Source organism: Ochlerotatus camptorhynchus, unplaced genomic scaffold, assembly GCF_037179485.1.
Source record: "Ochlerotatus camptorhynchus isolate MF236.1 unplaced genomic scaffold, CSIRO-AGI_Acam_v1.1 ptg000205l, whole genome shotgun sequence".
In the NCBI taxonomy this organism is placed as follows: domain Eukaryota; kingdom Metazoa; phylum Arthropoda; class Insecta; order Diptera; family Culicidae; genus Ochlerotatus; species Ochlerotatus camptorhynchus.
In genome coordinates this window covers 625,572-641,826 of record NW_027040695.1, presented here as the reverse complement: position 1 = coordinate 641,826, position 16,255 = coordinate 625,572, and the positions used below count along the sequence as shown (strand labels likewise).

At 41.3% G+C, this 16,255-nt stretch overlaps 1 protein-coding gene across 1 annotated transcript in view; it reads right to left on the bottom strand.

Moving 5' to 3' along the window:
- Nucleotides 1–15,932, bottom strand: part of LOC135703028 (uncharacterized) — a 32,872-nt gene extending 16,940 nt beyond the window's left edge. The window contains exons 1-2 of the mRNA XM_065224128.1: nt 15,865–15,932; nt 14,712–14,801 (exon numbers count right to left, since the gene is read on the bottom strand). Coding sequence (XP_065080200.1) covers nt 14,712–14,801; nt 15,865–15,913 — 139 coding nt within the window. The 5' untranslated portion in view covers nt 15,914–15,932. The remainder of the gene's footprint in view (nt 1–14,711; nt 14,802–15,864) is intronic.
- Between the last annotated feature and the right edge of the window lie 323 nt (nt 15,933–16,255).

The following is a 16,255-nucleotide window of genomic DNA, read 5'->3' as shown; positions in this document are numbered from 1 at the left end:
CAAGTATTTTCCCCAGGAGAGGAGACCCTTTTGACTCAAGGGTAATTTTTGAAAAGGGCCTATGTGTTTTTGCACACATACTTTAAAAAAAATGTAGTTCGAAAACAGTTGGTTGTAGAAAAAAAAATTACTAAGAAGGAGTTGTAGGAAACTAATAAAGCTTTATAAAAAAAAAAACGCGGAATTTTTTTTTTCGTTTTTTTTACAAAAAAAAATTAAGAATAAACCTCAAAATTCAATTAACAAAAAAAAAAACGTATTTTTGATTTTTTTTATATTTTTTTTATAAAAACTTGAATAGAAAGCAGAAGTTTGGAAAACAACTCTAGGATGGACAAACTTTCAATAAAAAAAGTTTTTCTAAGAGCAACTTTTGAGGCATTTTGGAAAATTTCATTATTTACGGCAAAATGTTCAATTTGATGTTATTATATGATTATAAAAATCATTTCAAACTATAGTGCTCATATCGATAAACTTCCTAAATATAACCGTTTTCGATATATTTCAAATTTACTTTCATCAAAGTCAATTTTTTGTAGAAAATAAACCATTTTCATAAGTTATTCGTGATTTTCCATCAGCATTGATAAGTTTAGCAAGATACACATATATTTACTCTCAATTTGTCTTTTGACGATTGAACGATCAGACAACCCGTTTAGAATTTACAGGGGAAATGAAAACACTATTATTTTAAATATAGAAACCAACACAAATTAAGTTGCACTTATTTTCATTATCAAGTAGTTTCATCCTTTTAATGATTATTTAACAAAAATGTCATTTTGTTTTGTGTCACAAAAGGACTTCAGAATGGAAAAGCATTTTTGAAAAGGCCAAAACGATCCCAGGTACAAGAAAATATCACTGTATTGTTCCGATTTCCGAAAATAAAATATCAGCGAAACTATTTTCGAATGACGAAGAACGCACCATTCATAACATATAAAAACATGCCAATCAAAAGTTCATGAAATAAAAATATATTCAACAAAAAGGTTTATGTACAAATTATTATTATTAAAGACGATCGAAAGTAATAAATGTAAGATGCAAATAAAAACGCATGGGTATTTCATTTATTTATCTTATTTATCTTATAAGTTTAAAACCAATTTTCCAATAGTCTATTGGTGGAAGGGTACGTTGAAGGTAAGTATGTACATGCATATCTTGCAAAACTTATCATATTTGATGGACAATCACGTATAACTTATGAAAAGGGCATATTTTCTACATAAAATTGATTATGATGAAAGTAAATTTGAAATATCTCGAAAACGGTTACAAATAGGAAGTTTATCGATGTGAGCACTATCGTTTGAAATGATTTTTATAATCATATACTGACATCAAACTGAACATTTTGCCATAAATAATGAAAGTTTCAAAAATGCCTTAAAAGTTGCTCTTGGAAAAACTTTTTTATTAAAAGTTTGTCCATCCTAGAGTTGTTTTTAAAACTTCTGCCTTCTTTTCAAGTTTTTATAAAAAAAAATATAAAAAAATCAAAACTACGTTTTTTTTTGTTATTTGAATTTTGTGGTTTATTTTTAATTTAGTTTTGTAAAAAAAACGGAAAAAAAATCCGTGTTTATTTTTTTTATAAAGCCTTATTAGTTTCCTACAACTCCTTCTTAGTATTTTTTTTCTACAACCAACTGTTTTCGAACTACATTTTTTTTAAAGTATGTGTGCAAAAACACATAGGCCCTTTTCAAAAACTACCCTTGAGTCAAAAGGGTCTCCTCTCCTGCGGAAAATACTTGGGTCTATCATACTGAAAATATGTGCCAAGTATCATCCAGATCGAAGATAGTCAAGTTTGGTGACTGATCAATTTGGCGTGGAATTGGTCACATGGCAATTTTTTTAAAGCGAATTCAAATTTTAAAAATCAATTTTTTTAAATGTAGGTCTTCAATCGATTTTTTTTTCAGTTTTTTTTCGATAATTTGGACAATTTCCTAAAAGTCATCCATACAACACATTTTAGTTGAGTGTTCACTCGGCTGTCGACAAAAGCAGACCACTCTCGATGTGTGCTACGCGATCGTCTGTTTTCTCGGCAGCAACCATTGTGTGGTCCTCCTCATTGTTCTTCATCAGCAGTTCTTTCGGTCGATTCGTCGTCGACTTTGGAAAGCAACCGTTTCGTGATGAGTGTGTGAGTGCTGACCACGTTTTGCGTCCATTGCTGCAATGGACGCGCTCTGACCCTCGTTGGCGTACAACAATTTGCCATACAATGAAACCACTGGAAGCGGCTCCAGTTCTGATGGAGGAGGCATTTTGGATAGCGGAAGATAAAGTGTTTATTGTTTTGTACCTTTTGACTATAGTTTTAAGATGTATTGTATAGTGACCAAGAATCCTCGGCTCTGTAAAGTTAATTCGGTTGAGCCTTATCAAATAAAATAATAAACAAAAAAAAAAAAAACACATTTTAGTAGGAGTTGTCATTTTTCCATAATATTTTTTTGAAAAAAATCGGCAAAAAACGAGATGCCCTTCTCAAAGGTTAGTCTAGATAAATTTTGGAGAAAAAAAAACTAAGTATATGCAAAGTGGCTTATTTAGTCAAGGTCCACACATCCAGAAATTTTCATTGAAATCTGAGAGGATGCTGCCAGCTCCTAATACGATTTGGCGCGAAATGCGACAACTAGATCTTTCACATGACTTACTCGTTCAATAACATTACCCAGGAATATATAATTAAACGTAAAGGACTCTTTTTCTCGAGAGAAAGTGATTCCTGAACATATCTTCGGGTTTACAGTTATCCGGTTCATGTCATACCAGTCACTAAATCTGTCAATTTGTTTTTGTAGATACAAGACATCAGTACGCATTTGAATGTTTAAAAAAATCTCAAGATTATCAGTGATCGACAGACGAGGCTCCTCTAACACAAGCTTCGCATCGTTGAAATAAATTAAAACAATAGTGGCTCGAGGTGACTTCCCTGGGGAATCCCGAAGTTGCTGGGAAAGGGCTCGAACAATCCTCTATTGAAACACAAAGTTGACACTTGATGCTATATGACTGGAAGCAGGTAGGGTCCGTTGATCCCCAGCCGGTCTACAGGGCGCGTAACGAATTTTTGCAGTAAATGACATATTTGAGAAAAATTACACCATTTAGCTATTCTAGCAATGAATGTTATGTGATTTATTTTCTTTCGCAAAATATGGAAGTTGTAACTAATTTTATTCAAAAAAATCACCTTCCCTTTCGACGACTGTAGCTAGACGCTTCCGGAAACTGCCATATGCACGTTTGACAATGTTTTAATCCATAGATGTCATCACTACCTTGATTTTAGCTTTTAGGGACTTAAGCGTGGTGTTAGGGGTTCTATTGGTATTCCGTTCGACGATGCCCCGTACAAAATAATCCAACGGATTGATATCGGGACTGCTTGGGGGCCAAATTTATTTCTCCCAAAATTCCGAAATATTTTCCGCAAGCCATTTCTGTGTTTTATTATCAGTATGAGCAGGTTCTCCGTTTTATCACTTTCTCAGGCCTTTTTTATATTATACACTGTTCTTTCAGACACATTTATCCACCGAATTATTTCTATTACGCTTACTCCGCTCTTTTGTTTCGACATCTTTACGTTTACTCAACACTGTTTGTTTACATCTTACACCTAACAGTATGAGCAATTCAGTGCTGCCAAATATATCTAAATCATGATCCGCAAGCATGAGAAATTACTATTTGAAATTTACTGCAAAAATTCGTCACGCACCCTGTAGTTTAGTTATGACGATGGCGTGATTGATCTTGTCGAATGCTATTGACAAATCAGTGTAGATAGCGTTAGTCTGGTAACGTTCCGCTAGGCTATCCGTAACGTTCGATGTGAAACAAATCAGGTTGGTTGTCGTTGATCGATTGGTCGTGTTGGTCTTTAAGGAGATACTGCGTACAGTGAGAAACCAATGGTTCCATAACAACTAGTTCAAATAGTATAGAGATGGCGCACAGTGAAGTGATTGTACGGTAGTTGCCTATATATTTCTTGTCGCCTTTTCTATGAACTTAGAAGTTAGACTTGGTTGTCAAAGACCAAAATGAAGTAGAGGTTTCAAATCAACGATGGCCACTTTCTTTTTTCTCAAAAAAGCTTCAAATACACTCAAATCAAGCATATTCTGATATATTTTTTTTTAAATATATAGTGATCAAAAATCAAACTGTTGTACCTTTTTTACAATGAACCGATATCAGAAAAGTTTGAGGCGTTCAATACCGATAGATTTTGAGTAGTTGAAAAATCAGCAGCCAAGGTTTTTAGAAATTATGATGTTTAAAGCTTTTTGGAGAGAAAAAAAACTACCGACCAGTGGAAGATGGGTTAAACAATAGATTTCCATCGTATATATACGTAACATAAATGCAATCTAGAAGTTAAATGAAAGAAACTTTTAAAAGGAATCCAATATTGTGGAATTTTTTAAGTGACGCATAATAAATGAATTTATAATACTAATTATAATAATAATAATGGCGAGGAAGGGCGCGATAACCTAGCTATTTAGCACTGTAATGGAGGAAATGCCATTTACAAACCCGTAGCTTCCGGGAAAGAAGCAACACCAACATGGAGTTGAGAACAAGAAGATTAAGACCAATGCAATCGCCCGAGGAGGGACCCCTACTGGAGCTGGTCCTAGGACGGGGGACAGAGCGAGCGGCCAGCGGCTGGAGGAAGATGAGGTGCAAGAGCGGCCCTTCAGTCAACGGGCTCAGCCCGTAACTCACACGCGAGACCGAACAGGCTGCAATAAACAACACCAAGGCAATGCTGCACCTGCTAATGATGCTGTGGTTGACCGGCGTCAATCGCTCACTTTAGCAGGCCGCCAAAGGCAGCTGGACAAGTAGTAGACCAGCAACGACAGCAACTACGGGATGAGCTAGCTTTTCGAATGGACGCAGCGGCTACACAGTTCCAACTGCAGTATTCCTACCGACTAACGAGTGCAGTAAGCATTCTCAACGAGAATATTTTGCCACAGCACTTGGAAGCCGCTGAGAACCTTGAGGACCTGCAGCTCATAGTGTACTGTGCAGCTATGGCCGTGGTACAAACGTTGGGATTGCGGACGTACCCGCAAGGAAACGGCGAAAGTCGTACACGTCCCAACGCACAAAAACCCGCATGGATGCGACGCCTGGAGGGCCGAATCGTCGCACTTCGGACTAAGATTGGTCGGTTGACACAGTACAAGAGGGGAAACCGATCATCGAGGCTAGCTCGTCACGTTGCTGAAATTGTCAAGCCCGCAGAGCTCCATGACCTCACTGTAGCCGATATTACTGAGGTGCTCAACACCCATGTACAGCGGTTGAGTGCTCTTGCTAAACGGATGCGACGTTATGGAGAAAGTTCGAAGCGGAAGAAGGAAAATCGAATGTTCAGCACTAACGAAAGGAAGTTCTACAACCACATCCGTAACAACAAAACCGACTATAGTGAAGGACTCCCGGAGATTGGCGATGTAACACAGTTTTGGGCCGATCTGTGGGAGAATCCTGCTCAACATAACAGTGATGGGATGTGGTTGGCAGAGGAAGAGTATAGGAGTAATGGAATTGTAAGTATGCCCACGGTCATTGTAACCGCTCAGGATATTCGGGAGGCTACCCGGTATACCTGGAATTGGGCTGCACCAGGACCAAATTTTGTGCATAACTTCTGGTATAAAAAGTTCACCTCAATCCATGGGCGGATGGCGGAATGCTTCAATATGGTACTAGAAAACCCCCAACAGCTACCAGAATTCATTACCAGAGGGGTAACCTATCTTCTTCCCAAGGACCAAAACACGGCTAATCCAGCCAAGTACAGGCCAATAACATGTTTCTCGAGCCTGTACAAAGTGCTCTCATCAGTAATAAATCGGAAGATACAGAACCATTGCAATGTAAACAACGTTATGGGGCAGAAGGGCTGCCGGCAAAACACTCAAGGCTGCAAAGATCAGGTCATCATCGATGCAGTTATTGTCGGTCAGGCGAGCCAGAAAAAGAGAAACCTGAGCATGGCGTACATCGACTACAAGAAGGCGTACGACTCAGTACCGCATGCGTACCTTCTCAAGGTACTGCAGTTGTACAAGGTGGACGATGGAGTCATCAGGCTTATGCAGCACGCATTGGGAATGTGGAGCACATCTCTCCACGTTACTGACGGAGCAGTGGTGTTACGGTCCAGAACTCTCAGCATAAGAAGGGGGATTTTCCAAGGCGATACCTTTACCACTATGGTTCTGCCTTGCGATGAACCCCCTCAGCAGAGCACTCAATCAATGCAACCAGGGTGCCTTCCATTCATTTTGACTAAAAAAATGTTTTAGAAAATTATGGAATAATAAGATATTATGATGGTATTTTGTATGTGTAAGGAAAAAGAAAAGATTTTAAAGTTTGTGTTTGACACATAAAACCTGCAAATTTAGCTTTGACAGAGCCATAATGAGCGATTTTCTGATCGCCTCTTCGCGAAGAGTGAAGAACGAAGAGTGAGTGAGATATATGACAAAATCGCTAATTGCAACTCTCATGCAGTAACATTGGCTGGTATTATGTGTCAAACACAAACTCCACAATATTCAGTTATCGCTCAGCTTCTGAGACGTGCAGACGTTTTTCTCGATTGCGCTTATCACTAGTGAAGCATTTACGTTTTGGATACCCTTCTATCCGCTGCGCCGCGTCGCGTGCAAAAGTGTTTCGCGATGAGGCGAGAAAACACTTTTAAGATTGACTATTCGCAGTTCTCCGTCAAGCCGTCGGTCGAAAAACTCTATGGTTTTTGTCGTTCGGTTCTCGGTCTAAATAGGGAAGACATTAAAAGACTTCAGTGCCACAGAGGTGGAGCATGTGCCTTCGTCAAAGTCAGTGACTTGACGCTGGCACAAAAAGTCGTTGACGAACATGACGGGAAGCATGAAGTGGAGTGTGAGGGGAAGAAACACAAGCTTCGGATCACGTTGGAAGATGGTAGTGTTGAAGTGCGGGTTTACGACCTTCCCGAATATGTGTCTGAAGAGAAGGTCTTTAGTTTCCTAAGTGCGTTCGGGGAAGTGATCTCAGTTCACGAGGTATCGTGGGGTGAGAGTAACGAATGTGAAGGCATACCGCTCGGCATATGGTCTGCTCGTATGCTAGTGAAGCGGAACATTGACTCGTGGGTCACCGTCGATGGAGAGCAAGCGTTCGTTGTTTACAAGGGACAGCTGCAATCCTGCCGCCACTGCAAAGAGCAAGCGCACACTGGCATATCATGTGTCCAGAACAAAAAGCTACTGTACCAGAAAAGCTACGCGAATGTCACGAAGCAAACTGGACAGGCCAATAGGTCAACAGCCGGTCAGCAACCCAAAAAAGCTGGTGCGAAACCACCAAACACGAAACTAGTCGGTCAAAAATCCACTACTCCGCCATCGTTAGAGTCAGACGTTTTCCCCGAACTGCCGAAGAGCCAGAGTGAATTCTCAGGCCCGAAAACACACACACGCAGCCAGCCTGCAGCAGGGTCTGCGCAAGTACAACGAACGCACAATGTGTCAAGTTCGTTCCTAACACCACCACAAGCTGTCGTGGCTTTGGATGACGTGTTCAAAAAGCCAGAAAATGCGCTGCGATCGCAGAGCAGAAGCGGCAACGGGAACGAAACCGATGAATCCTCCGCTTCCACGAGCAGTAGACGAAGCCGAGGAAAACCAGCCGGCAAAAAACCCCGCCGGGATGACGACGACGACGAGAGGGACGAGGACAATCGCTTATAAATGGCTCTCACGTCGTACAACATCTCGTCCATCAACATCGGCACCATCACGAACCCCACGAAACTGAACGCGCTCCGAAGCTTCATAAACAGCCATAGCCTCGATATCGTGTGTTTACAAGAAGTAGAGAACGAGCAGCTCTCCTTGCCTGGCTACGTCGTTTTCTTCAATGTGGACCATACGAGAAGGGGAACAGCTATTGCCCTGAAGGAACACATCCAGGCCACTCACATCGAGAGAAGCTTGGACGGCCGACTGCTTGCGCTGAGAGTGCAAGACACAACGATCTGTAATGTTTACGCTCCCTCCGGCTCTTCGCTACGTGCAGCTCGGGAGAACTTTTTCAATGGGACGCTTGCCTACTATCTCCGCCATCGTACCACGCATGTCATTCTGGCCGGCGATTTCAATTGCGTGCTTCGAACAAGTGATTCTAGCAGCCCAAACACTAGTCCCGCCCTCAAAACAGCCGTCCAGCAACTGCAGCTCCACGACGTATGGGAGAAACTGTGTCCGCGTGATCCAGGTTTCACGTACGTCTGCCGTAACGCACAGTCGCGACTCGATCGTATCTACGTCAGCAGTGATTTGCGCGATCACCTGCGAGCAGCACATGCACACGTCTGCTCATTTACCGACCACAAAGCGCTGGTACTCCGACTTTGTCTCCCCCATCTTGGTCAAGAGCATGGCCGTGGATTTTGGTCCCTTCGGCCCTATCTTCTGAGTGACGAGAACGTTGCCGAGTTCCAATACCAGTGGCAATATTGGACCCGGCAGCGCAGAAACTATGGCTCCTGGATCGAATGGTGGATTTTGTTCGCTAAGCCCAAGATCAAATGCTTTTTCAAGTGGAAATCTCGAGCCGTCTTCGATGAATTCCACAGTGAACATCAGTATCTCTACAGCGAGCTTCGGTTAGCCTACGACGGGTACTACCAGCACCCTGAAATGATAACCACCATAAACCGGTTGAAAGGTGAAATGCTAGCACTTCAACGGAGATTTTCCTACACGTTCATGCGAATGAATGAAACACATGTGGCGGGAGAACCCATGTCAATATTCCAATTGGGGGAGAGGCGAAGGAAGAGAACCGTCATCACGCAGCTGCAGACAGAGCAAGACGAAACGGTAGCAGAGCCACGAGCGATCGAGACGCATATGATGGACTACTTCTCGACGCTGTACTCGGAGGAGGAAACAGAAGAGAATGAGAACAGTTTCGTCTGCGAGAGTGTTATCCCACCCAACGACCCATCGAATGAAGCCTGCACGGACGACATTACGACGGCAGAAATCTGGTCTGCAATAAAAGCGAGCGCCCCACGAAAATCTCCCGGCTGCGATGGTATTCCGAGAGAGTTCTACCACCGCATGTTCGACGTCATCCACCGAGAGTTGAATCTGTTGCTGAATGAAGCACTCAGCGGTAATCTTCCTCCAGCGTTTGTCGATGGCATCATCGTGCTGGTTAAGAAGAGAGGCGGCGACGACACAGCCCGTTCATATCGTCCGATCTCGCTGCTCAACAGCGACTACAAGCTCTTCTCCCGCATTCTCAAAACCAGACTCGAGCAAGTGATGAGAGAGCACCACGTCTTGAGCGACGGGCAGAAATGCTCCAACTCAGAGCACAACATATTTCAAGCCACTCTTGCTCTCAAGGACCGGATAGCACATCTCCGCCACCACCGCCGTGCCGGGAAGTTAATCAGCTTTGATCTCGATCACGCTTTCGATCGGGTCCGGCACTCTTTTCTCTTCGAAACCATGCGCTCGCTCGGCTTCAACCAGGATCTCATCGCTCTACTCTCGCGAATCGCCAGCTGGTCCACCTCTCGGCTGTTGATCAATGGGCACCTTTCTCGTCCGTTCGAAATTCAACGCTCTGTACGGCAAGGGGATCCGCTATCAATGCATCTCTTCGTTCTTTACCTGCATCCACTAGTGTGCAGACTCGAAAGAGTGTGCGGGAATGATCTGCTAGTGGCGTATGCGGACGACATCAGTGTGATCGTCACATCAACCAGGCAAATCGATGAGATAAATAGGCTGTTCACTCGTTTCGAGAGAGCTGCTGGCGCAAAATTAAATTTGCGGAAAACTGTTGCCGTCGATGTTGGCCTTTGCGAAGGCAACAGAATCAACACTCAGTGGCTACAAACAGTCAATGTAGTTAAAATTCTGGGTGTTGTTTTCGCAAATTCAATACGACTGATGACAACGATGAACTGGAATGCGCTAGTGGGGAAGTTCGCACAACAAATGTGGCTGCATTCTCTGCGCACGCTGACGCTGCACCAAAGGGTCATCATGCTCAACACGTTCGGAACGTCCAGGATATGGTACCTCGCGTCCATAGTACCACCGTTGGGAGTGCATACGGCAAAAATCACATCAGCAATGGGTACGTTCCTCTGGAGAGGGACTGTCGCCCGTGTCTCAATGATGCAGCTGGCACGCAGCAGAGAGAATGGAGGCCTGAAGCTGCAATTACCAGCTCTGAAATGTAAGTCACTCGCAATCAACCGACACCTACAAGAGATCGAATCCCTTCCTTTTTATAGATCCCTTCTTTTCCACGATAATCCCCGCCCAGCCATCTCAATAGATCTTCCCGACCTTAGACAAATCCTATCAAACTTATCCCAAATTCCCCACCAAATCCAACAGAACCCCTCCACCGATCAAATTCACCAGTACTTCGTCCAGCAAACTGAGCTACCAAGGGTGGAACGTAACAGTCCAGCAAGTGGCTGGTCACGCATATGGCGAAACATTGCATCGAGGCAACTTACTTCAGCGCAGAGGACGAAGCTTTACTTGTTGGTGAACGAGAAGATAGAGCACCGCAAACTGCTATTCGTGATGCGGCGAGTAGATGACGAAAACTGTACGCATTGTGGCAACCGTACAGCAGAAACTCTCTCCCACAAATTTTGTGCTTGTGCTCGCGTCGGCCCGGCTTGGACGGTTCTTCAGCAGAGAATAGCAATCATCTTGGGTGGATGGAGGCGACTCGAGTTCGAAGACTTGCTAAGACCTGCCCTATTAGGAATAAACGACAGACATAGAGTGGCAATTCTGAATATGTTTATTACATATATCTGCTTCGTTAACGATTGTAACGGAAGAATTGATTTAGCTGATTTGAACTTTAATCTTGATGTAGCAAATTGACGGTAAAACAAAAAAACTTTGTATGCTAAACTGACAAATAAAACTTCACTTTTACAAAAAAAAAAAAAAAAAAAAAAAAAAAAAAAAAAAAAAAAAAAAAAAAAAAGATATATGACAAAATCGCTAATTGCAACTCTCATGCAGTAACATTGGCTGGTATTATGTGTCAAACACAAACTCCACAATATTTTTTTGTTGCAAACAAAATATTTTTATAATATCTTATTATTCCATTATTTCATACAACATTTTTTTAGCCAAAATGAATGGAAGGCACCCTGAATGCAACTATGACTACCGTTTGAAAAGTGGAGGAAGAAGCACAAATGTTACCCACACCTTCTACATGGATGACTTGAAGCTGTTTGCGGAAACAGTGGAACCAGTACGTACCCTACTACAAGTACTTGCCAGACCCGGTACTGGAAAATAGTTGCATAAAACTGTACTGGGATCGCGAGATCATTACGGATATTCACATTCGTGCCAATCGCCCTGACATTGTGGTTTACGACAAAAGGATGAAGAGGGTAACCCTCATCGATATCGCTGTACCGTTAAATCGCAATGTTCAGTCAACGCTCTCGACCAAGATACTGAAGTACCACGATTGAGGAGTTGAAGCAGATGTGGCACCTGGAGGATGTGCGTATAGTTCCGGTAGTAATCTCGGCGACCGGAATTGTTCCCCGTACCCTTATACGTTCCCTTGAAGAGTTGGAACTACGAAGAGAACTTAACAGCATTCAGAAAGCAGTCTTTCTTGGAACCTGTATTATCCGGCGGTTCCTGAATCATAACTGATCCGATTGAAGCAAATAAATTAGGATGTAAGTCAACTGACGAATGAGATCCACAGAGCCTAACCCCCTTGGCATAAAGACAGCCCGGGGTAGGTGAAATTTCCCAGCATTTTTGCTGAGAAGTGCCAAAACTCTATAATAATAATAATAATAATAATAATAATGAGCTTCTAAAAATCTAATACCTGTGTCGTTTCCTATGTACTTGAAAATCTACCAACTTGGGTTCTTGATTTTTTTTAGTTGAATGATTTTTCCTCACAGTTCAAGAATAATAAACAAAAAAAATCAAACTAGGCTTCTTAAAAAAAAAACAATTTTAGTGTCAAAACAATTTCTTTAAAAAAAATCATCCACCAGTGACGGCTACTCGGTTTTGTGTTAGCTTTCTCTTCACAGTTTTCCTTGGCCTCCAGGGTCGTCACGTGTATTTCCACTACTTCCTTCTCAAGCATCTCTACTTCCTCTTCCGTTACCTTGTCGTTGTTATCCAACTGTCACCTCCTACCACCCCATTAAAGGAAAAATAATTGCTTGGGGTTGTGTAGCAATTAATAATGCATTGATTTTTTTTTCTGATTTGAGCTTAATAAAAACTACCTTCTGCTCTGCGATCCACTACGTTGCCTCCATCGCAATGGGATTTGCATCCAGTGCCTCCACAAAACCAACAATTTCGCCCATGGCGGGCATAGCACATCCATTGGTATAGTCAAATTCAATCGTGTTCTTTACTTTCAGCAACTTCCTTGCTTTTAACGCCGACGTCAAAAGGTATCGATCAATAAACAAAGCACACCGAAACAAAAGCTGCTATTGCCTATGCGGACAACCGCGTGACAAACACTGCGACGCACAACCGGCTTAAACAAGAGCAACTGACCATTATATAGGGCAAATGTTTGCTTTGGCAATACTTTAACCTATTATCGTCAGGGGGTGAACAACGTCCTTGAGGGCTCAATTAAGGTATGTGGATACATTGTGTTTGAGAGCATCTATTGGCCAAATTTGAGTGCTCTAGGACTTTGTTTACTCCCCTGACGATAATAGGTTAAAGTATTGCCGAAGCCAACATTTCCCCTATTGCTTTGAAGAGACGAACCAGCCAAAGGCTGAAAGTCTATGTCAGCGTTTTTTAACCGGTGGGGAATATCCCCCTAGACAACCATACTACCCTTAGTGCGTGTAAGCGAGTTTTTTTGGTACGGGAATGGAACAGAAAAGGTTGAAAACCACTAGTCTATGTAATAAAGTTATAATAAAATAATATACACTGGAGTCGCTTTTTACGCGGTTTTTTTACACGGTTTTTTTCACGCGGTTTTTTTTACGCGGATTTCGGAATTTACGTGGGTTTTTTTACGCGGATTTTGGTTTTTTTTACACGGATTTCAGAATTAACGCGGTATATCGTTATACACTAGAGTCGCTTTTTACGCGGTTTTTTTTACACGGGCTTTTTTTACGCGGTTTTTTTTACGCGGATTTCGGAATTTATGCGGTTTTTTTTTACGCGGGACGTATCACCCGCGTAAAAAGCGACTCCAGTGTATTACTTGTTTGAGTTGTTAAAATATGATCCACTTTTCTTTAGCGCCTCGGAAAAAAAAATGCTTCCAATATATTAATTTATTTCCACGAGGGGTGTATTTTAGGTTAATATTTTATACAATATAATTTTTTTATGGAATATACACAACATAATTACTGGAAATTGACCCCTTCGGAGTCGAATCGCACTTGCAGTTAAAAAAAAATAGATTTACAAGCCACCTTTAGAAAGATACATTTAATTTTTAGTTCAAACCCGTTCGATAAAGAGAGGAAAAGTGTAGGTTGTGCTTAGTATGACGGAAATTGAATCTTAGCCTTGTAACTTAAACATAAGAAAATAATTAAACATATCACTGTTAATAAAGGACATTTTATAAACAATATTAACTGCACCTTTCACCAAATTGGGGATCACAATAGTGCACGTGATCTTTTGTATAAGAGGCATATATTCTAATTTCCGAAATGCTCGTGAAATTTTAGGGAAATTCCTGAATGATCGTGATATCTGTCTGTTCGGGAGGAGCGGTATCGTTCAGTTTTGTTACGGGATAAAATTTGCACGACAGATGATAAATGATATTTAAAAAGAACGATGTAATTCAAGAATAATAAACGCTAGTAGAAATGCCATAATTATAAAATGTCGTAGTTAGAGTGAATATGAAATAAATAAATGGTATAAGTTAGATTAGGATTGATGATTAAAAGAGGTTTATGTATTTTAAATTGCGATTTAATACCAAAGCTAGAAACATAAACAAACATAAGAATTCAAACAAATTGAGCACACTCTTAACGATTAGAATTAACTAAATAATGACAGAAATGTAGAAAATGATGGGATTTAAAAATTGAGCCGAATTAAACTATTATAAATCGAAACTGGTTACAACCTACATTGCTATTGCTACTAGAGTAATATAATTTCAAATAAGATTAACAAATAATACTAGAAATGCACTATTGTTTAAGGCGTCAGCTTGGCATGCAATGGTCAGTTAGTGATGCGTCTTCTTGCGTCGAAAAAAGCTCTGATTGGATTTATCGTTTCTGCGTAAGTTCCCAACGCTGCCACTAATAAGGCTCATCGTGTCAGGAGACTGAGCAATCATGCTACTGCGATGGTCGATTGCCTCAGCCGAAGAGGTGTTAGTGTCAAGCGATAGTTGTTCCGGCGTGATCATCGTAAGCATTGAGTGGGTGCGTTGCAGTTCAACTCCCGTCGCAGTGGAAGACCGTTGGCGGCGGTTTTTCTTACGCATAAAAGTGCCGCCACGTGTGAGCGGTGAGAGGAGTTTTTTCGACGGAAGAGAATGGAACCGTTCGTTCACAATAAACATCGGATCATACTCACTGCTGTAGGTGGACGCCGACACACTTGTCATCTGTTTCTGGTATTCCAGCGGTTTCTTACCACTCCAATCAAGCAGATCGCGGTCCGCTTCTAGAATAGAAAGATAGATGGATCGAATCAAAGAAGGAAACAAGACATCAATCAGTTCAGTATAAATGGAATCAATCAAATAAATTGATTATTAATAAGAGTGTTTTGACTAATCCCCCCGATCCCTGCGTGAAGCTCATTCATAATTCAGAAATACCTATATGGCCAATGAAACGGTTGTGAAGGAAACGAAGATAACGAAAATTCTCTCGAGAAACTGGTTCATTATCAACAATCAAACAAATTTAAATATTCTAGTGATATGTACAAGGCCGTTTCGTCACTGCAAATGGACGATTTATTTGTTGAAAAGAGACATCGATGATCGCTTCCATGAAATGTGATATCTTTATTTGATAATTATCCACAGTGACGTTCTGAGCAGTTGTCATTTATCCATACCGCGAGTGTGGGGATGGCTCTATTCGAGAATATTGTGACAACCGAGGAACTTATGTAATGTGTTTGGATCCTCACATTTCCGTTGATGCATAACACGAGCTGCGCGCCGTTTTCTTATCGCATGTCAATCAAAATGCTGCGATCAATTTATTTATCTTATCGTCTGACTTTGCACGAGTAATTGGCGGCAATGGCTACGCCAAAATTGTGGCGAGACATGAAAAAAAGTGTAGGTTTTACGTTACGCTTCCACAATCGGTTAAAATTTCTACTTGGAAAGTTTTGTGCGACTTTCGGTAAAAAATTACTCGTGGGTCTGGATCGATCGATTTCATACTCTTTTTTTTTACCACTACAACCTCGAGTGACCTCACAATTTCAACTGTGCGGTCTTTTCTGAACATCTGAATAGCTGTCGATCATCCGTGACTCCATCAATCAGTCTTTCTATTCACATTGTTCCTGCGCAGAGCTGTAGGTAATGATTTATAGCGCTATTTTGATGATTTCGATTTTCACCATCTTGTCACAAAGTGATTTGGATTGATTTATTTAATCGAATCATGTTCACATGGAACGATTGTTGGTTGAAGAATGATCGACCTTGGGCGACTTCCGGTATACAGAAGATAAAAAAAACTAAAATAAACGATATACTTACTATAGACGTTGCATAGCAGTTCAAAGATGTCGTTCCGGCCAAATTGCATCGCAATATGTAGAGCACTGTAACCCTAGGGTGAAAGAAAGGTAAAGATTGTTTAGTATTTTTCGTGCCGAATCAAATCAAGTTAAATTATGCAGAGCAAATCTAGCAAATTTAGAATGGTTATTCGGACTGAATAATCAAGTTATAACTGAACACGAACGAACGTATCGAAAATCCGTAACGAATAGCGAAACCTCCGAATCGAAAGAGTTAAAAGCGGAAAGTTATTGCGTGAATAATTAAAATATTTAAAATAGCAACAAACGGTTGTTACCGGATTGTATCGAATCGTGAAAATGGTAGGCCTCCTAAAAGCAAGGCGTGAGTCTATATGTTTGAGTAC